This window comes from Rutidosis leptorrhynchoides, chromosome 4 (assembly GCF_046630445.1).
Source record: "Rutidosis leptorrhynchoides isolate AG116_Rl617_1_P2 chromosome 4, CSIRO_AGI_Rlap_v1, whole genome shotgun sequence".
Classification (NCBI taxonomy): Eukaryota; Viridiplantae; Streptophyta; class Magnoliopsida; order Asterales; family Asteraceae; genus Rutidosis; species Rutidosis leptorrhynchoides.
This window is the reverse complement of record NC_092336.1, coordinates 466289039-466306068: the sequence shown is the minus strand read 5'-3', so window position 1 is coordinate 466306068 and position 17030 is coordinate 466289039. Positions and strand designations below refer to the sequence as shown.

Here is a 17030-nt window from a genome sequence, read left to right as displayed (position 1 = left end):
TTGACATTGATAACTTATTTATATCATTCCAACACATTATATATGAATTGTGCAGTCACAATACCCTCAAAGATACAACACTTGAATGACAATGTAACAGTTTGTAACAACATAAAATACATATCTACCAACTAATACACCGTCCAACATCGAGGCGATACAGTTCGTTTATAAACCTTGCCAGCCATATTCTTTTATCCATCAAAACCAAGTATGAATCATCTACACGAAATCATTTAACAAGCCTAGAAATGCGTCCTTCAATAGTACATGAGTGACTTTGTTGCTAATCATGCTCGGGGATATTGCGTCGAGTCTCACGTTCTATTGTGAAGAGGGAGTTCAAGTGCGATTTGGAAATAACAACGTTCCGATTCTCTGATATATTGAACGTCTCCATTCATAAGCTTTAATATTTTACGACACATGCTTAATCCCAGACCTTCGTCGGTGCTCCATTGACTGCTATGGAACATGTCTTGAACCAGCTCAGGTGGTAGACCGTCACCTGGGCACACCATCCTAAAACAAAAGTACAACGTTACTGTCAGTTCGTTATAGAACAAACAACGATAGTAACTGTAAGGATCTAAAAACAGATTTTCAACTGACGAACCTAAACTCTATATGCACATTGGTCATTCCATCAAAAATTTGCTTCATGGTAGGTCTGACTTGAATTTCGACCCAACCATTTGGTGAGGGTGAATGACGAACCATATTCAACAAGAAATTGGACAGAACTTGTTGAACCCTCGTTTGGTCACCATAGACAGTCAAAGTCTTGACTTCTTCCGGAATATCCCGGATTAGTTGCACGCCTCGTTCCTTGAGGTTTAACATCGCTTGGCTAACCACAGCATCAATTACATTCCCGAGTAGAAAGTCCTGTTTTTCGAGCTCCAAATGGCTAAAAAAAACAACATAAACTTAGATTTAACTTTTTTTTTTTTTTTTTTTTTTTTTTTTTTTTTTTTTTTGTGAACTAACCCAAAAAGAAAAAAGGAAAAACTCACCCCTCCTGAATGTTCTCCATATCAACATCTTTTATAATCTTTAACATCTGTTTCTCGCATGCGGCACTTGTTTCCAACAACTGCTTTTGATCTTCAGTTAAACCTGTGGCTTCCAAAAGAGAATTAGCAAACCGAATGCCACTTAACGGATTCTTAATCTCATGACAGATATACGCCAACTCTTTCATCCTCTCAAAACATTTGTTCTCCTGTTGTCGTTGTATTTTCAAAGCTTGCTGCAACTCGGGGCTTGCAATCTGTAAGAAACAAAACGCTCCAGTAATCTCCCCGCCCAAATTAACCCGTTTGTTTGCCGTCAACAAAGCTTGCACGTATTTCCCACGTTTATCAAAGAAAGAAAACGGGTACTTATCCGTATCTTGTCCTCCAATTGCATTATGCAAAATGATCATTAACTTTGTCAAAGAATCGGGACCCTTAAGACGACAACAACTTCCAAATATCTCACCAACTAACATTTTCCCAATGACATCATCTCGGGCCCACCCGGTGAGTTTCTCCATTGCGGTGTTCCACTCGGAGCAACACGTGTTCTCATCGGATGCAAAGATAGGTGGTATTAGAGCGTTGGGACTATGAATAATGGCCTTGTAATCACCTTGAATTTGGACAAATTTGTCCATTACAACTTTTTGTCCAGTAACATCTTGACCAACAAAACAAACTCCAACAATGTTATCTGTATAGTCCTTGCTTGAACAAGCATTAACAACCACAAAAATAGCATCTTCTTGTTGTGCCGAACTGAATGTCCTTAGTTTGATTTCCACATTCTTATCTTCTTCACCTGTGTCAATGTGAACATGTGAGTTCCTCTCAATCAATTAAACATTTACAAATATTATTTCATAATAAAGACTAAAATTATAATTTATTAAACAGAAATACACTGAATGTTTCTCCACAAATTTTGAATCTTTAGGTTGATTTAGAGTATTGCACGGACGTACAAAGGTAGCAATTTCTATGTTCTTCATACAACAACAACAACAATACCCAATTCCACTAGAGTGGAGTATGGGGGAAGTTAGATGTAGACAGTCCTTTCCTCTACCCTAAAGTAAAAGGGAAGTCATTCCTCCACCCACGGATACCTATCGGTCCCCAGGTAGAGGAAGTCGTCCCTCCCTATTCTGTAGAGCAGAGAGGCTGCTTCCTAGGGACCTCCGACCATAAAGAACCATGAATTCCGATATGTGCAGTAAAAGTATACAAGTAAAGTAGATAAAAAAGAAACTTTACCATGAATAAAGTATATATCAATACGATATGTATAGGTAAATAAAGCATGTAACAAAATAATGTAATATAACATATAATTAAAATATGTGCGTGTCAAATATGCAAGTATAACCAGTCATGTAAGTACAATAAGTATACGAAAACATGTTGGTAAGAAGCATGTAGGTATACTATGCAGTATAAAATAGATGGTATACAATGTAAACATAGACAAATAAGCATACAATGATAGCATAAAAGCATGTGATATGTAAGTATGTATAAATTAATTGCTATATAATGTAATACAAACATGTAACCATATAGTGCAATAAATCCTCTGAAAATGCTACAATAAGTATAGATATATAATATAACCGTAAAACAGGTACAGCCAATACGATAAGGCACACAAGCAAGTAGGCAGGAAATATAATATAAATATATAAAAAAAAATAAACAAAATGTAGAGCCTAGTCATCTATTCTAATTCTACTCCTCCACAAATTCCTATCAGAAGTCATGTCCTCAGTCAATAAGAGCTCCTTCATGTCAAGCTTCAATCTATCCTCCAACCTACGTCTGGGTCTACCCCTTCTCCTTACGCCCCCAACAACAAAGGTCTCGACTCTCCTAACCGGGGCTAAAAGTGGGCGCCTCAAAACATGTCCAAACCATCTTAGTCGTCCTTCCCTCAGCTTGTTGGTTATGTTCCCAACTTTCAAGTTCTCCCTAAAAACTCCATTTGGTATCAAATCTAGCATTGTCTTACCACACGTCCACCTAAGCATCCTCATTTCTGTCACCTCCATCCTTCTCTCCTGGGCTTTCGTCATTGGCCAACACTCCGATCCGTACAACATGGCCGGTCTGATTGCCACCTTGAAGAATTTCCCTTTCAATTTAAGGGGTACCTTTTTGTCGCACAACACCCCTTTCGCTGCCCTCTACTTCAACCATCCTACTCGTATACGATGTGTCACGTCCTCATCTATGTTCTTCATGATTCTTTAAAAATCAGACATTGATATTTTTTCCACAAAGGTAAAATTTTTATGCTGATTTTAAAGAATTTAAACATCAGATATCGTAGTTTTATCACAAAGTTATAATCTTTATATAGTGCTAGCGTATTAAACATAAAGTAATGTATATTCCTCCACAAAGTTTGAATCATTATGATGTTTTTGAGCTCACAAAGTTGGAATCTTTATGTTGTCCTCAAGTACTTAAACAACAAAAAACTTAATCTTCTCGACAAAGCTTGAATCTTAAGTTATTTTTGAGTATTTTGAACATCAAACACCATATATTCCTCCACAAAGTATAAATATTCACGTTGTTGAGCAATTAAAGATCTTTACCAGTATATTTCTCCACAAAAGTTTTGTTCTTTATCATAGCTAACTAATTTTAGTAAATTATGCAGATGAGTAAATAAAGCAAGTACCTTGTAAAGCATTATATAAAAGCCTGGAAACAATTTCTTCAGATTCTTTAAAAATCAGATCTTGAACCAATGACTTTCCCATAGCTTCTGTAACCGATAAACCTGTTAATTCTGCAATCTTTGCATTCCATCCATTTATTCGACCTTCAACATCTACAGCAAATATAGGTGCAGTTGCGGTTTCAATTAATCTAACCATCTCTCTTGCAACTGAACTGAGTTCATCCATCCCCTGCAACCCCATTTCTTCAATTTGAACCTTAATCATAGCTTTCGAATTGTTTTCTTCAGAATCTTTAAACGAATCTCTTAATATAAGCTGTAAAGAATGTATCGCATCCATTTCCGCGTTCTCCCACGGCAAACTTCTACTTTTAACAACTTCCAAAAACGCATTGAATGATGAACGCGGATGCATTCTTTGCCCGTCATCTTTATCTTCCGGATGATGTTTAGCTCCACCCCATTTGATCTCTTTTGCAGTATGAGATCTAAACCAAAACAAGAAATCTTTAGACGTAATGTAAGCAACCGCCATCCCGCAAACCGCATCACCCAGTGACGCAGCACCAGGATAACCTGCATCAGCTAAACTATCGGTGCTTAAGCCAGTTGAATCCGTGTGACAAGCTAATAACCACCCAACAATGTCTTTGATTTGTGATTCGGTTGGCGTGATGCCCAACGGAAAATACTTTCCTTGATAGTAAAGTGCTGCCCCGTCACATTTCACGAGGTCCATAATGCTTGGACTTTGAGTCACTATACCAGTAGGTGAATCCCGAAGAAGCATATCACATAACAAAGTTTGTGTTCTCAGAATTCGTTTTTCCGACATTTGTGAAGCCAGTTGTAACTCCAAGTTTAATTGGAGTCCAAACGCTTGCATTAAGAATTCACACGCGTAACGTAGAGGAAAAGGAATGCATCGTGCCGACGTATGATGACAAACAACTAATCCCCATAACCCCATCGTACCTCTTCCTCCCGCACCATCCTCATTTCCGTTTATAATAACGGCCATGGCTAATGAAGCTATCGAACCCATGTTCGCCATGTATTGTGAATGGCACCCATGAGGGGCTCGAAGGGTCGAACCGACTAAACACAAAGGCTGCATCAAAGCTTCGTCTTGGATAACCTGAACAGGGGAAGCATAACAATCCACAATCATCCTCACACGATTCTGCCTGAACAAGAATCTTGAAGCTTGTGGAATATCAGTCGCAGGATAATGCAACCCGATGTAAGGATCCAAATCAGCCCGCTTGCTCTCAGCCACAACTTCACCATGCTCGTCTTCATGAAACTTATACACCATGACCCGATCATAACCCGTAAGCTCTCTCACATTTTGCACAACAGTATCGCACAAAAGCTTAATATCACCTCCGGGTAAAGCTTGTAAATTTGAAATAGCCCGGACAGCGAGCTTTTGTGACTGAACGGCCCCAGCAATTGACAAAGCAGGGTCCTCAGTTCTAGCAGGTTCCAGATCGATTACTATACCCACATCGATCCTATGCAAGATTGCGTAAAAGGGTTTACCCGAATTCTTAGAATGAACCCAGACAGGGTTCAGCAGTGAAATTTCCCGGGCTCGAAAAGCCCGTTCCAGCAAGACAGTACTTGAAGGGGTGAAAAGGGTGCTGACATCAGTCCCAATAGTCAAGATTTCGGGTCTTTCGAGACTAGGAACAGATTGTGGAGCAAAACCTAATCTTTCTCTAGCATTTTCACTAAAAGCAATAACTCTAAAGCTAGAACTATCAATAGCAATCATACAACCAAAAGGTTGAATGTGACCACCTCTTTGAATTTTGGATAAATAAGCAGTCATTTGTTGTTCAGCAATTGAATCAGTTGCTGTTGTTTTGATGGAGTGTGAATAATTAAAAGACCTACCAGATTCACCAGATTGTTCATAAACAGCATGTAATCTTGCATCAAGTGCATATTGTGCAATTGCTTTACTCATTGAATCAACCACTCTATTATTGTTATTGTTATTATGATTATGAGTATGAGTATGAGTACTCTTACTATTGTTATTGTTATTATTGTTATTGTTTACCATACTTGTTGAAGGTGTTGATGATAGAGGTGGGTTTTGTTGGGGATGAACCCTGGAACTTGCTCTGCTTCCAGAAGCCATGTTAACTGAATCTTGAAGCCCTAATTGGAGGATAAATATTACAACTTGTCTGTTATGATGATAAGTAATAACATCAACAAGAAAAGGTTTAAGTTATTGATGATGATGATGATGAGGGTTAAAGAAGGATTGCAATTTGTGGTGGATGTTAAAATATGGTTGCTTTCTTTGGTTTGATTTTGTTTGATTTTTGAAGGTGGTTTGAGATTGCCATTACACAGTCATGGATTCTCCCTCATCCCATCTTTCTCTCACATCTCATATTCCACATAAACCTACCACATATAAAATACTATAAAATATTAATATAATAATATAATAGTAAACAAATTATAATTTATAATTTATAATTAATATATAATTATTATATTATTATATTATATTATTATTATATTATATTATATTATAATATATAATATATTTACTATGAACTCACACCTTAAGTCACTTCTTTACTCTTTACACTACTAGCAACAATAATCACCCGATTTAGTGAATATTCATAGGACAATAATATATCTATTAGTAATATATCTATCATAATTTTTACTACATCACCATAATTGTTCATTAACGAGTTATATTATACAACATGTTACTGCAAAATTTATAGAGGATATATCAGTACTCATATCCATATGATTCACTCGTTTCATATTAGATATAAATAAATAAGCTAAATAGAGATGAATAAAAATATGAATGAATTTAAATTGATATAGAAAAAAATGTTCATCATTAATATATTCAAAATACATATATAAATACATATATATTTATATATATGCAAACACATTTAGTATTACAAATAAATTACTTGTAACCATATAATAAATTGACTATGATATATTACAATAGAAACATGTAATTAATTAAATAACATACAAATTACACATTAAATTTGTCATAGTCTTTGTTTAACAGTAAATTTAAGAAATTGTGTTATATCTTCGGTAAAGTTTATACATACTTTGGATAGATTTTAATTGTATCGCATTATATATATTTTTTATATGACGCTTTGGCTTTAATCACATATTAAGAATATTATAACGTTTTTGAAGATCTAATGGATATTCATTAACTCGCTTAATCCATTAAATATGGATATTGATGGATGAACTGAAATTAAATGAATATGAATACGGATGTGGATGAATAAAAATTAAATATATATATGGATATGGATACGTTATCACCTAATTCTCTGATCCATTGTCATTCTCACTCCCAACAATAATGTCTTTCCTCACCAGGACAAATCACCACATCAGCTCCACATTAACATATTCTCCTCATTACCTTCCCACGACATGCCACTAACATTAATAATATACTTCCTCAGAAGAACATGGCTCCAAAATTAATTAAAATTATTATTATTAATTATGATTATTATTAATAATGATTATAACGAGTAAAAAATAGTTTGCGCGTTGTTACGAAAAATGATTTCGATCGATAGTTTAAACAGTGTTTCTGCAGTAGAAATGACTTGCACATTGCTAGGAAATTCGTTTGTATTAATACATAATTCCGGTATATACATTAAACACTTTTCTCGATGGTTTATAATTTAATACGCATATCGAAATTGATATAATCTATTAAATAAAAAGTTAAAAATAACTAAAATTACTATATTTAAAAAAAGTTTTAAAGAATGAGAAAAGGAAAAATAGTATGTTAAAAACTAAAAAACTAATAAATAAAGCAATCCAAACGTATCCTTTTTTAAGAAAAGAAGTAAAGGTCAAACTATGTCGTTTGCTGTAAAACGTCAATTTATAAAACCTTAAAGATCATATAGTGCTCTTGTATTAGTATAAAAAAGAAAGTGAAAAGAGAAGACATAACGACATTGACTTAAAACATAAGGCGACAATTAATATATAGAAGTAATAGAACATGATCATGTACCAATGCGAAATGAGTATATGTTGTATTTTTAAACTTACAAAGTATATGTAATTACGTATCATGAATACTTTATAAATAATAGTTAGGTATAAGCGATTGTTATATATTTAGATATCTTATTAGAATATTGAAGTTCTCGGAGAATCAGGCTTGCTTAGCTTACAAAGCTACCTTACTAATGTGAATAATTATTTATTGATTGCACGAGCTAGCCAGCAAGCCAGCAAAACCCCCGACGATTATAAATTTAAATAAGCCATCAAAAGCCAATGAGTATGTTTTGTTTGCTACGAAACGACACTTTAGTTAACCCAAAATTACAAAGTTTTGGATCTCTTATGGTGTGTATATATATATATATATATATATATATATATATGAAGGATAATAATAATAATAATATTATTATTATTATTATTATTATTATTATTATTATTATTATTATTATTATTATTATTATTATTAGTGTTGGTTAGTGATCCACTGATATAATATTTAAATACTAATCACTTTGTTTTGATGATGACACCAAGTCTTAAGTGCTTAAAAGCGTATAGGACAACACAAGTTCACAAGCCTACATGATCTCTAGCAAACGACCAATACACATAATAAACAAGTCAAAAGAGTCTTTTGAAAAACTCAGGATATGCAAGGCTGAGTCCACGGTCGACCGCAGGTTAGCCGTGGATGTCATGTACCTTGGTTCCTGAGAAACAAGGTACACGGTCACATGTGGGTCGACCGCAGTTCTCTTTGTCCGAATTTTTCACTAAATAAAGTTTGACCACTTCGGGGCATCTATAATTCACGAAACCTGTTTCAACATGGTTAGAATAGTTGCCCTATTCATACCCAAAAAATTTTTGGTTTCTAGGTGTGACGACCCGGAAATTTCTGACCAAATTTAAACTTAATCTTTATATAATTCCGACTTGATAAGCAATGAATTTTAATAAATCTTGAACCTCCGGAAAGAGTTTTACACAAGCTTTTGGTCACCCTTTTATTCCGACGATTCACGAACGTCATAACTTGATTTAATTGTTTAATTGTTTAATTATTGTGTATATATATGGATTTATATATATTTAACTTGAAAATATGATAATTAAATATTTCATTAATTATATTAACAAAGTATTATATATATATATATATATATATATATATATATATATATATATATATATATATATATATATATATATATATATATATTCATACTACTAATTTAAAGAGTTTTCAAACAATATATATGTTACTATTTAAACGACGTAATTAACTTACGTTAAAATGTATTTACATATAATGTAATACGAGTGTAAATACATCCTTACAAGTATTGAATACACTTTATAATATACCAATACATATAAAGGATAGCTATACTCGTATTTTCGTTCAATTTCCTCATGAATTCTACTCGCATTCATACGGTATTTTTACCCGTATTATACACAGCTTCTAGAAGTATTTACTATTGGTATATACCAATAGAAATCTGCAATTATTTGTGTAATATGTCATCCATGACCTAATCAATTTAATATGTCATTGTAACGACCCGACTTTTTCGACTTGCTTTTGTGCCTTGTGTTTTTGCGAAACTGCGTATTTGTGCGTACTGTGCTATCTTATACTCCGAAATCTTAATACACGTGGTTTACTTTCATTTATATGTTAAAACGTGCCTTTGAGTACGTAGGATACTTAACTTGATCACCGAAAGCCTTTATGACCGTTAGTGTCACTTGACGTTTCGAACAAACTGCGTACTGCGTACACGTTTAACTTTCGTCGTAATCGGAATATTATGACTACGAAATATTAATTGTTATTTTATAATAGCAATTACTTGGGTTTTTGGATGCTTAATTACGCTTAGTAATTTACTTATGCTTACTAGTTAGTCTTGTTGGACTTTAGCCCACCCTACACTAGTTAGTGGACTATTTAAATAGCCTACTTATAAGTAACTAGTGACCCATTAATAAGTAAGACAAATGCCCATTTATTAGAGGGAACATGCTAGTATTTTTGTCAAGTATTATCCTTAATGTTGCATGGGATCCTAACATAAGCACCAACTTTAGACAACCATTAATCAAAAAGCAAAAGTTTGTCCCCCTTGTCCCCCCACCAAAACCAATGACCAAGGAGCCTTCCCACACCCATTTTCACTATAAATACAAGCCTTAGCTCATCCATTTTACACTTGCTCTCATTTGCATTTCACACACTTACTCTCTTATTTCATATCTAGTCTTTCTCACTCTAAAACTTGTAAGTTTTGATATTTCTTCTTCTTCCTCCTTCATCATTCACGTGTTCATCATCATCATTAAAGGATCAAGCTCTTTAGCTTTTGATCTTGTTATATCTTGTAGATTCAAGCTTGGATTTGAATCCTTCAAGAACATGGAAGATTCAAGCTTTCTAGCTTTGAATCTTCACCTAATTTGTAGATCTAAATCTTTTAAATTTAATCTTGTTATTTTGTTATAAAGATTCAAACTCGTGTTTGTAATCTTCATGTAACTTAAAGATCTAAGCTTTATGCTTCAAGATCTTCAAGAACAACTAAGATGCAAGCTTTCAAGCCTGAATCTTCATACCTTTTGTTGAATCTAAGTTTTCTAACTTATGATCTCATTACTTTGTTATAAAGATCAAAACTTGTGTTTATGATCTTCATGTAACTTAAAGATCTAAGCTTTATGCTTCAAGGTCTTCAAGAACGCCAAAGGTTCAAGCTTTCTAGCTTTGTAATCTTATAACTTGTGTGAAAAGGATCCAAGCTCTCTAGCTTAGGGTTCCATCACCTTATTTGATTTAGATTATGTTCATACTTGTTTGATTGAAGTAAAGTTTGTAGCTTTAGTTGTAAATGGAACTTGTAATTGTGTTAAGACTAAGGATATGATGTAACCTTGGTTCATCATCCATCTAAGACTCTTAAATGAGTTGTGTTCTTACTTGGTCTTAACATATTGTGTGTTGATGGTAGAATCTTGGTCAAGGTTATGCTAACCCATCAACGAGTTGTACACTTAAAGCTGCAAGCATCAAGGATGAGAACCGTGATGAGCATCAAGCACCAAGAACCCCACCGGAGCACTTGTTACTGTTTTTAGGGATCTGATCAGATTCCTATACTTCTGGAAAATTTATTTTCAGTTAGTTCGTTTCGAGTAGATGACTTTTCGTTTAGGCCTCGACTTAATCCGACATACGGTTTTAGGATTTATAGCCCTCCGAAAGTCACTACGCCCTTATAACGTTGTGCTGAAATTTCGGACCTACTAGCACTTAAACCGTCGCCACGGTCAAACGAAGACGAGTTTGGTCCTAGAAATTGGTCAGAAAGTAGAGGACTCCCATACGAAGCCATAGCCACTGATTTCACGTCTTTTCGATTTACATAGAGGTCGTGGCAGCTGATCAAAGTCAGCCTATTGTTTCAAAAATACTTGTTAAACTTACTTAGCTTTTACGATGATGAATGATGATGATGATGACATTTAAACTTATTTTATGCACTATTAGAACTTATGAGGACAACCTACTGACCTAATAACCTTTGACTTAGGATTGACGACCTTTCGGACCGACTTACTACTTGCACACTTTCGTGACGACTTTTACTGCTTATTCACTGTGAGTTATAGCATCCCTTTTTACTTTAATTATTTTGGGACTGAGAATACATGCGCTTTTTACGTTTTACATACTAGGCAAGAGACTTAAACTTTATATATGTGTGGGTTATACAACGGTATAAACTTTTCCCTTAGCTCGGTAACGTTTAGTCATTGGTTTTTGAACCGGTGAACGCGAATCTTAGATATGAATCCATAGGGTTTGACAACCCCATTCGGGCTAGTCGCGCTAGCATTTAACGGGTGTTTAATACTTCGTAAACTTACGCACTCGCCAAGTGTACTTTTAGGGGGTAATATTACGTTAAGTTAGTTACCGGGTGCCCATGGATAAGCATATACTTTATCATACTGATTTGAAATACTGATTTGAAACGCTGGTTTGAAGCACTGAAATCTCGTGGCCTACATTACATTACTGATTACAAACAAACTATAGCTCACCAACATTCGTGTTGACTTTTTAAGCATGTATTTCTCAGGTGCTTAGACGTTGTTGCTTCCGCTGTTAGACTTGCTATCTTTGTGTTATAGACTTGCTGTTACGGACCTGTTGTGTTAGATTTCCGCTGCATTACTTAGAGATGTCTCAATCATGGAACTTTTATATTGCATTCATAACTTACGTTATTTTCAAACAATGGCTTTGTAACGACCTTTGGGTCACATACTTGTGTAAACGCTTCTATTCATAGCAAGCACATTATCTTTTGTAAAATGCTATCTTATCATGAATGCAAAACTGGTTTTCAAACAGCATATAGTGTTTGACCTTGTAATGATCCTGTTGTTGACGATCCGTACACGATGGTTTTGTACGGGGCGTCACATTTGGTATCAGAGCATTGATTGTAGGGAATTAGGTTGCATTAGTGAGTCTTGACCGAGTCGAGTAGGATTCGCTAATAGGACTAATCTACAACTTGCTCGTTTACTAGTTTCTGCGGACTGCTGCATGCTACTGTTAGATCTTACTGCATGTTACTGCTTATTACTACTGCATGATACTACTTACTTTTACTACTATGTGAACTTGCTGTATGCTATTGCTTATTCTCCCTACTGCATGCTACTGTCTGCTTTTGATTGCATGTTACTTTTGCTTAATACTGTTACTATTGCCATGCTACGTACAGCTGTAGACGATCTAGGCTGCTGTAGTTGTTATGCCTGATTACGTGCTTGCTACCCGTCTGCTTTTCGCTGTACCGACTTAGAGAATTTATCTTTCCTAGTTTAGATGTTTTTCTGAACCCTTTACCCACTCGTCTAACCCTGAGGACTAGTATTGTAATCCACCTGTTACTACCGTTCCACCGTCCCAGAGATCGAAGCATTACTTCACGCAATCTAGGAAGAGTACCCCTCAGATTACACGCCCACTAAAGTTGATCCTCGGAGGAGGGGATATGTGAGGACTTGTCGGAGTAACCGCACCCCGAGCTCACCCTAATTAGCCACGTACAACGTATGAACATTAGAAGGTTGTTCAGTTTCTACAAGTTGACCCGTATTCCATACGCTTTCATGACCGTCACTTATCTCTTTCATTCTACACTACTACTCGACGATCTAATGACACTTCTGGACTTAGGTCCCCAACTCTCTTAGAAATTGGAGAAGTCGGGAGGACATCTCCTTTCACAAGGTCAGAATGCCTTCTACTGATGCTCGGCCATACCCGAAGACTTGGGAGTCACCTCAAAACATATCGTATTACTACTTGCTACACGTACAACTCGACGCGAGACACCAGATTGAATTTATAGAAAGGAACCTAACGACATTACCTAAACCCGACCATTTTGGAGAAATTTCTGGACATTTAGGCATTGATGCATGACCTGCGGAACCTACGCACCCACACCGAGATAATCATGAGATTAATTATGTAGATTTTGTTTTGAGATGGCATAGATAAAAGCACTGTTAGATGAAATTGAGTAGAACTTGAAGTGATCACGTTACGTTGACCATATGGAGCGATATTGGAATGAACGTACGATTTAGTACAATATAATGACGCCAGGCCAGCATGATTATATTGAAGTAAATCATGCAGAAGTCCCAATGTTATTACATGAGGAATATGAAGTGATTCAAAGAAAATTTTGGTAGGAACCACTTGAGTATACGCATTATGGTCTGTTAGAGGTAGGGAAAGAATAACCATGTAGCCTAGATATTGTACAAATAGGACCTTGATTTCAAATTGATAACCCGACAATATGTTATAGATATAGACACCCTGGACACTTAAGGGAACAGTTCTCAAATAGAAAAAACTTTGGACTTACCTGCGGTAGAGCAATCATTACCTCAGTTATGGAGACTCGCATAGATCCTGATTTTAGTTAGGGTACATTTCTTCACAACGTTTACTGTCTCGAAGTTGTTTAATACTACAGCGATTGAAACCTTATATCTAAGAACCTCGGTGTTATGACTAATAAGCCATTAACAACCATGAGAGTTAAGTATTCTATAGGACAAGCTAATGGTGAGCTGGCAGAGATAGAGGAGTAATTTAAGGTAGTACCTTAAAATTAACAGGTGGGTCATTTGGAGATGACCTCATGCCAACAAAACTTGGAAGTTTTATAGTAGTAGTTGGAAAGGATTAGTTACCTGCGCACAAGCAGATGTTATTTGAGAAGGTTGATAAAATTTTTACGGCAATATAATAAGATTTGGTTGGAATGGACCTTAAGATTAACCTAATACTCATCAAGTTAGGAAGCTTGATGTAATAGTTGGAATGAACTTTAGGGTTAACCTAATACTCATTGAGTTAGGAAGCTTTGATGAGATAGTTGGAATGGACTGGCTTTCAAGGATGAAAGCGAAAGTTATTTATAGTAAGAAGATTATTCGTATACCTCACGAGGATGGTGAGCCAAAAGCCATCTGGGTTACTTCAACAACCCGAGATCCCACAATGAAAATGGGAAGGGATGACGATGGATTTCATCCTGAAGCTACTGAAAACAATAGACAGTTATGACACTATCTGGATCATCGTTGACCGTCTCACCAAATCTGCTCACTTTCTAACCATGAAAGAAACCGATACAATGGACAACGGTACATAAAATAAATTGTATCCCGTCACTTCAGCAATTCAAATTCTATACTACCCAAGAATCTTATTTGATGCTCATTCTTATGTGACTCTGAATCCTAACTTATTCTGAGAGAATTCTTAATCGATGATAATCACACCATCACCCTTCTTACGTCGATATTAGTCATACCAGTTCGAGATTTCTAAAATCAATGGGTAGTTAATCCCCATTCTCATACTCTCCCTTTCGTAACTCACTTATAAGCAACAACTTTACACTTAAGCATTTTTAGTCGAAAGACTTATGGCCTATCAATAGTCATCAAGCACTTTTAAACTCAATGGTTTTTATTACCTCAAAGATCACCCGAAATTTTTAAAATCTTTTACTCAATCCTCATCAATCCTTTTCCAACTTGTAACCTCCGAAATATGAAAATTTTGTTTGCCAAAAATTTTTTACACACTATTTTACGGTACGATCCTCTCAAAGTTTTATAAAAATAAATTTATTTTATTTGCAATTCGTGCAAATTTTTGAAATCGTATATGTTATATAAAGTAAATAATTACTTATTTTTGACTAAGACATATGAAATTTTACTTTCACTTTTACAAACCAAATCTTTCATTCAAAAGATATTTTACTTTGAATGGTACATGTTATACATAACCCTAGTTTACTAAGAACTTCATTTCTTTTCTTACATTGTCACCTAAAATGATTTCGATAAAATTTTCGTTGCTTATTATATAAAATTTTTCGTTGCTTATTCGTATACAAGTCATCATGAAGACTTTACAACCGTCGAAACCTAGAGATTCATGTGTGTGTGTATATGTGATGAAGGCACTTACTATCACGTCATGCAGAGCCTTCGGGCATCCACTAACACTTAAACCATTCAAAATTATTGCGTCACCCCAAGGATACTATTTGCCACACCTGTTGGAACGATGCTCTTTCTTACATAACTCTAAGTCCTGACATATTCTAAGGGATTCTCATCTAGCGATATTAACACCATTAGTATTTCGACTCTAGTATTAGTCATAACCTGTTTGGCATTTTGCAAAGTCAAGAAGCGATTAACTTCTCATCCTCATTCTCTATCCTTCATACCTCACTTTTTAGCAACGGCTTCGCACGTGAACATTTTTGACCCAAAGACTTGTGTCCTGATAATTATCAAAACTACATTTAATTCATTAGTTTTCATTACCTAGTAACATGTCACCCAATGATTCAAAGATTTTTCACTCAATCTTTTTCAACTCGTAACCTCTGAAATACGAAAAACTATGTTTATCAAAATTTTTACACGTTGCTTATTTGTGAGGTCCTCACGAGATTTATGGACAAATGAAAGTACTAAAAACTTTTCTGTCACTTATGCAATTTATAAAATCATATATGTATAAATCTACCCTTACTTATTTTGGTTGGTACATACCAAGTTATACATCCAAATTCTTTAAAAATCGCTCCTCTGTTGAGTTGTTTAACTCAAGACAAATAGTTTTGAGCAAAATGGTACACGTTATACATACTTCTAAATTTACTAGGAACTTCGTTCCGTTCATGTTGTCACATCGAACGTTTAAAGGTTTTTCAAAACTTCCTCGGTTGATTTTATTAAAGGTTTTCGTATTAGACTACACCATATAGGGATCACACTTATTCTCGCCCTCCGTTAGGGATGAAGCTTACTATTAAAATCTTTGTTAAAATCGCTTGAGCCACTTTGGGTGGCAGATTTATAAAATATGTTAGAAAGTCTTTGCGCTCGTAAAATGTTCCTTTTAAGGTTAGACATGGCAAAAATGCGGGCCGATGAATCAGTAGGTTGAGGTACAAGGAATCATTTTTGAGATTCTTTTCACTTAGAGTAAACCGTTCTTTATGACCAAGGGTTCACATATCATCTCATCCGCGCATCCCCTTAAGTATAAGGATAAATTCAGAACAAACCGCTCGAAGAGTTCACCCTGGTTCAAAGATCACACATTTCGTGCGAATTTCTTTCGGAAATGAAATGTGGAATACTTTAGGAATCTAGGAATCTTGTTATCCTCTTGGAAAAGGACTGCTTAAAACATCTACGACACTGATATGGTTACTCTACGTATTCCTTCCTTCGTTGGTTGCAACTATATGTTGTTCTAGTTGATGTTAACCATAACTTTAGCATGTAACTGAAAGGATAAAGTTACATTATGGAACTGTACTTTCATTCCATCCAAGGATAAGTTCACACGCAGTATGTTGTGATCACCATGTTTCCCATTCTATCAGTCAGCTTTGTATAGCGACATAAGTGTTCAATGTTTTAGATGAGTTTGGTAACATTCATGATCCATTTTACACATCCAGCTTACTGAAGATGCCTGTAAGGCTAAAAACATCATATTTCCTTTTGTGGGTATATATTCGGATGACATATTCATGATAGCAAGAAATGAAATCAATTTGTTGATCTCTTAGGACAAGAGACTTAATTACTATTCTTACTTTTATACG

General features: G+C 35.1%; 1 protein-coding gene across 1 annotated transcript; it reads right to left on the bottom strand.

Moving 5' to 3' along the window:
• Positions 1–6124, bottom strand: LOC139839470 (phytochrome B-like). The gene is made up of 4 exons (XM_071829535.1): positions 3709–6124; positions 1017–1824; positions 617–910; positions 1–522 (listed from the first exon to the last, which is right to left on the bottom strand). The coding sequence occupies exons 1-4, from the start codon at positions 5861–5863 to the stop codon at positions 318–320; spliced, it is 3462 nt and encodes a 1153-aa protein (XP_071685636.1). The 5' UTR covers positions 5864–6124; the 3' UTR covers positions 1–317.
• Between the last annotated feature and the right edge of the window lie 10906 nt (positions 6125–17030).

Excerpts from the sequence above, each read along its gene's own strand:
- LOC139839470 (XM_071829535.1), bottom strand. The coding sequence starts at position 5,863 with ATGGCTTCTGGAAGCAGAGCAAGTTCCAGGGTTCATCCCCAACAAAAC. Across the intron at positions 1,825-3,708 it reads TTTATATAATGCTTTACAAG|GTGAAGAAGATAAGAATGTG; the intron begins GTACTTGCTTTA and ends ACATTGACACAG. Across the intron at positions 523-616 it reads AATGTGCATATAGAGTTTAG|GATGGTGTGCCCAGGTGACG; the intron begins GTTCGTCAGTTG and ends CTTTTGTTTTAG.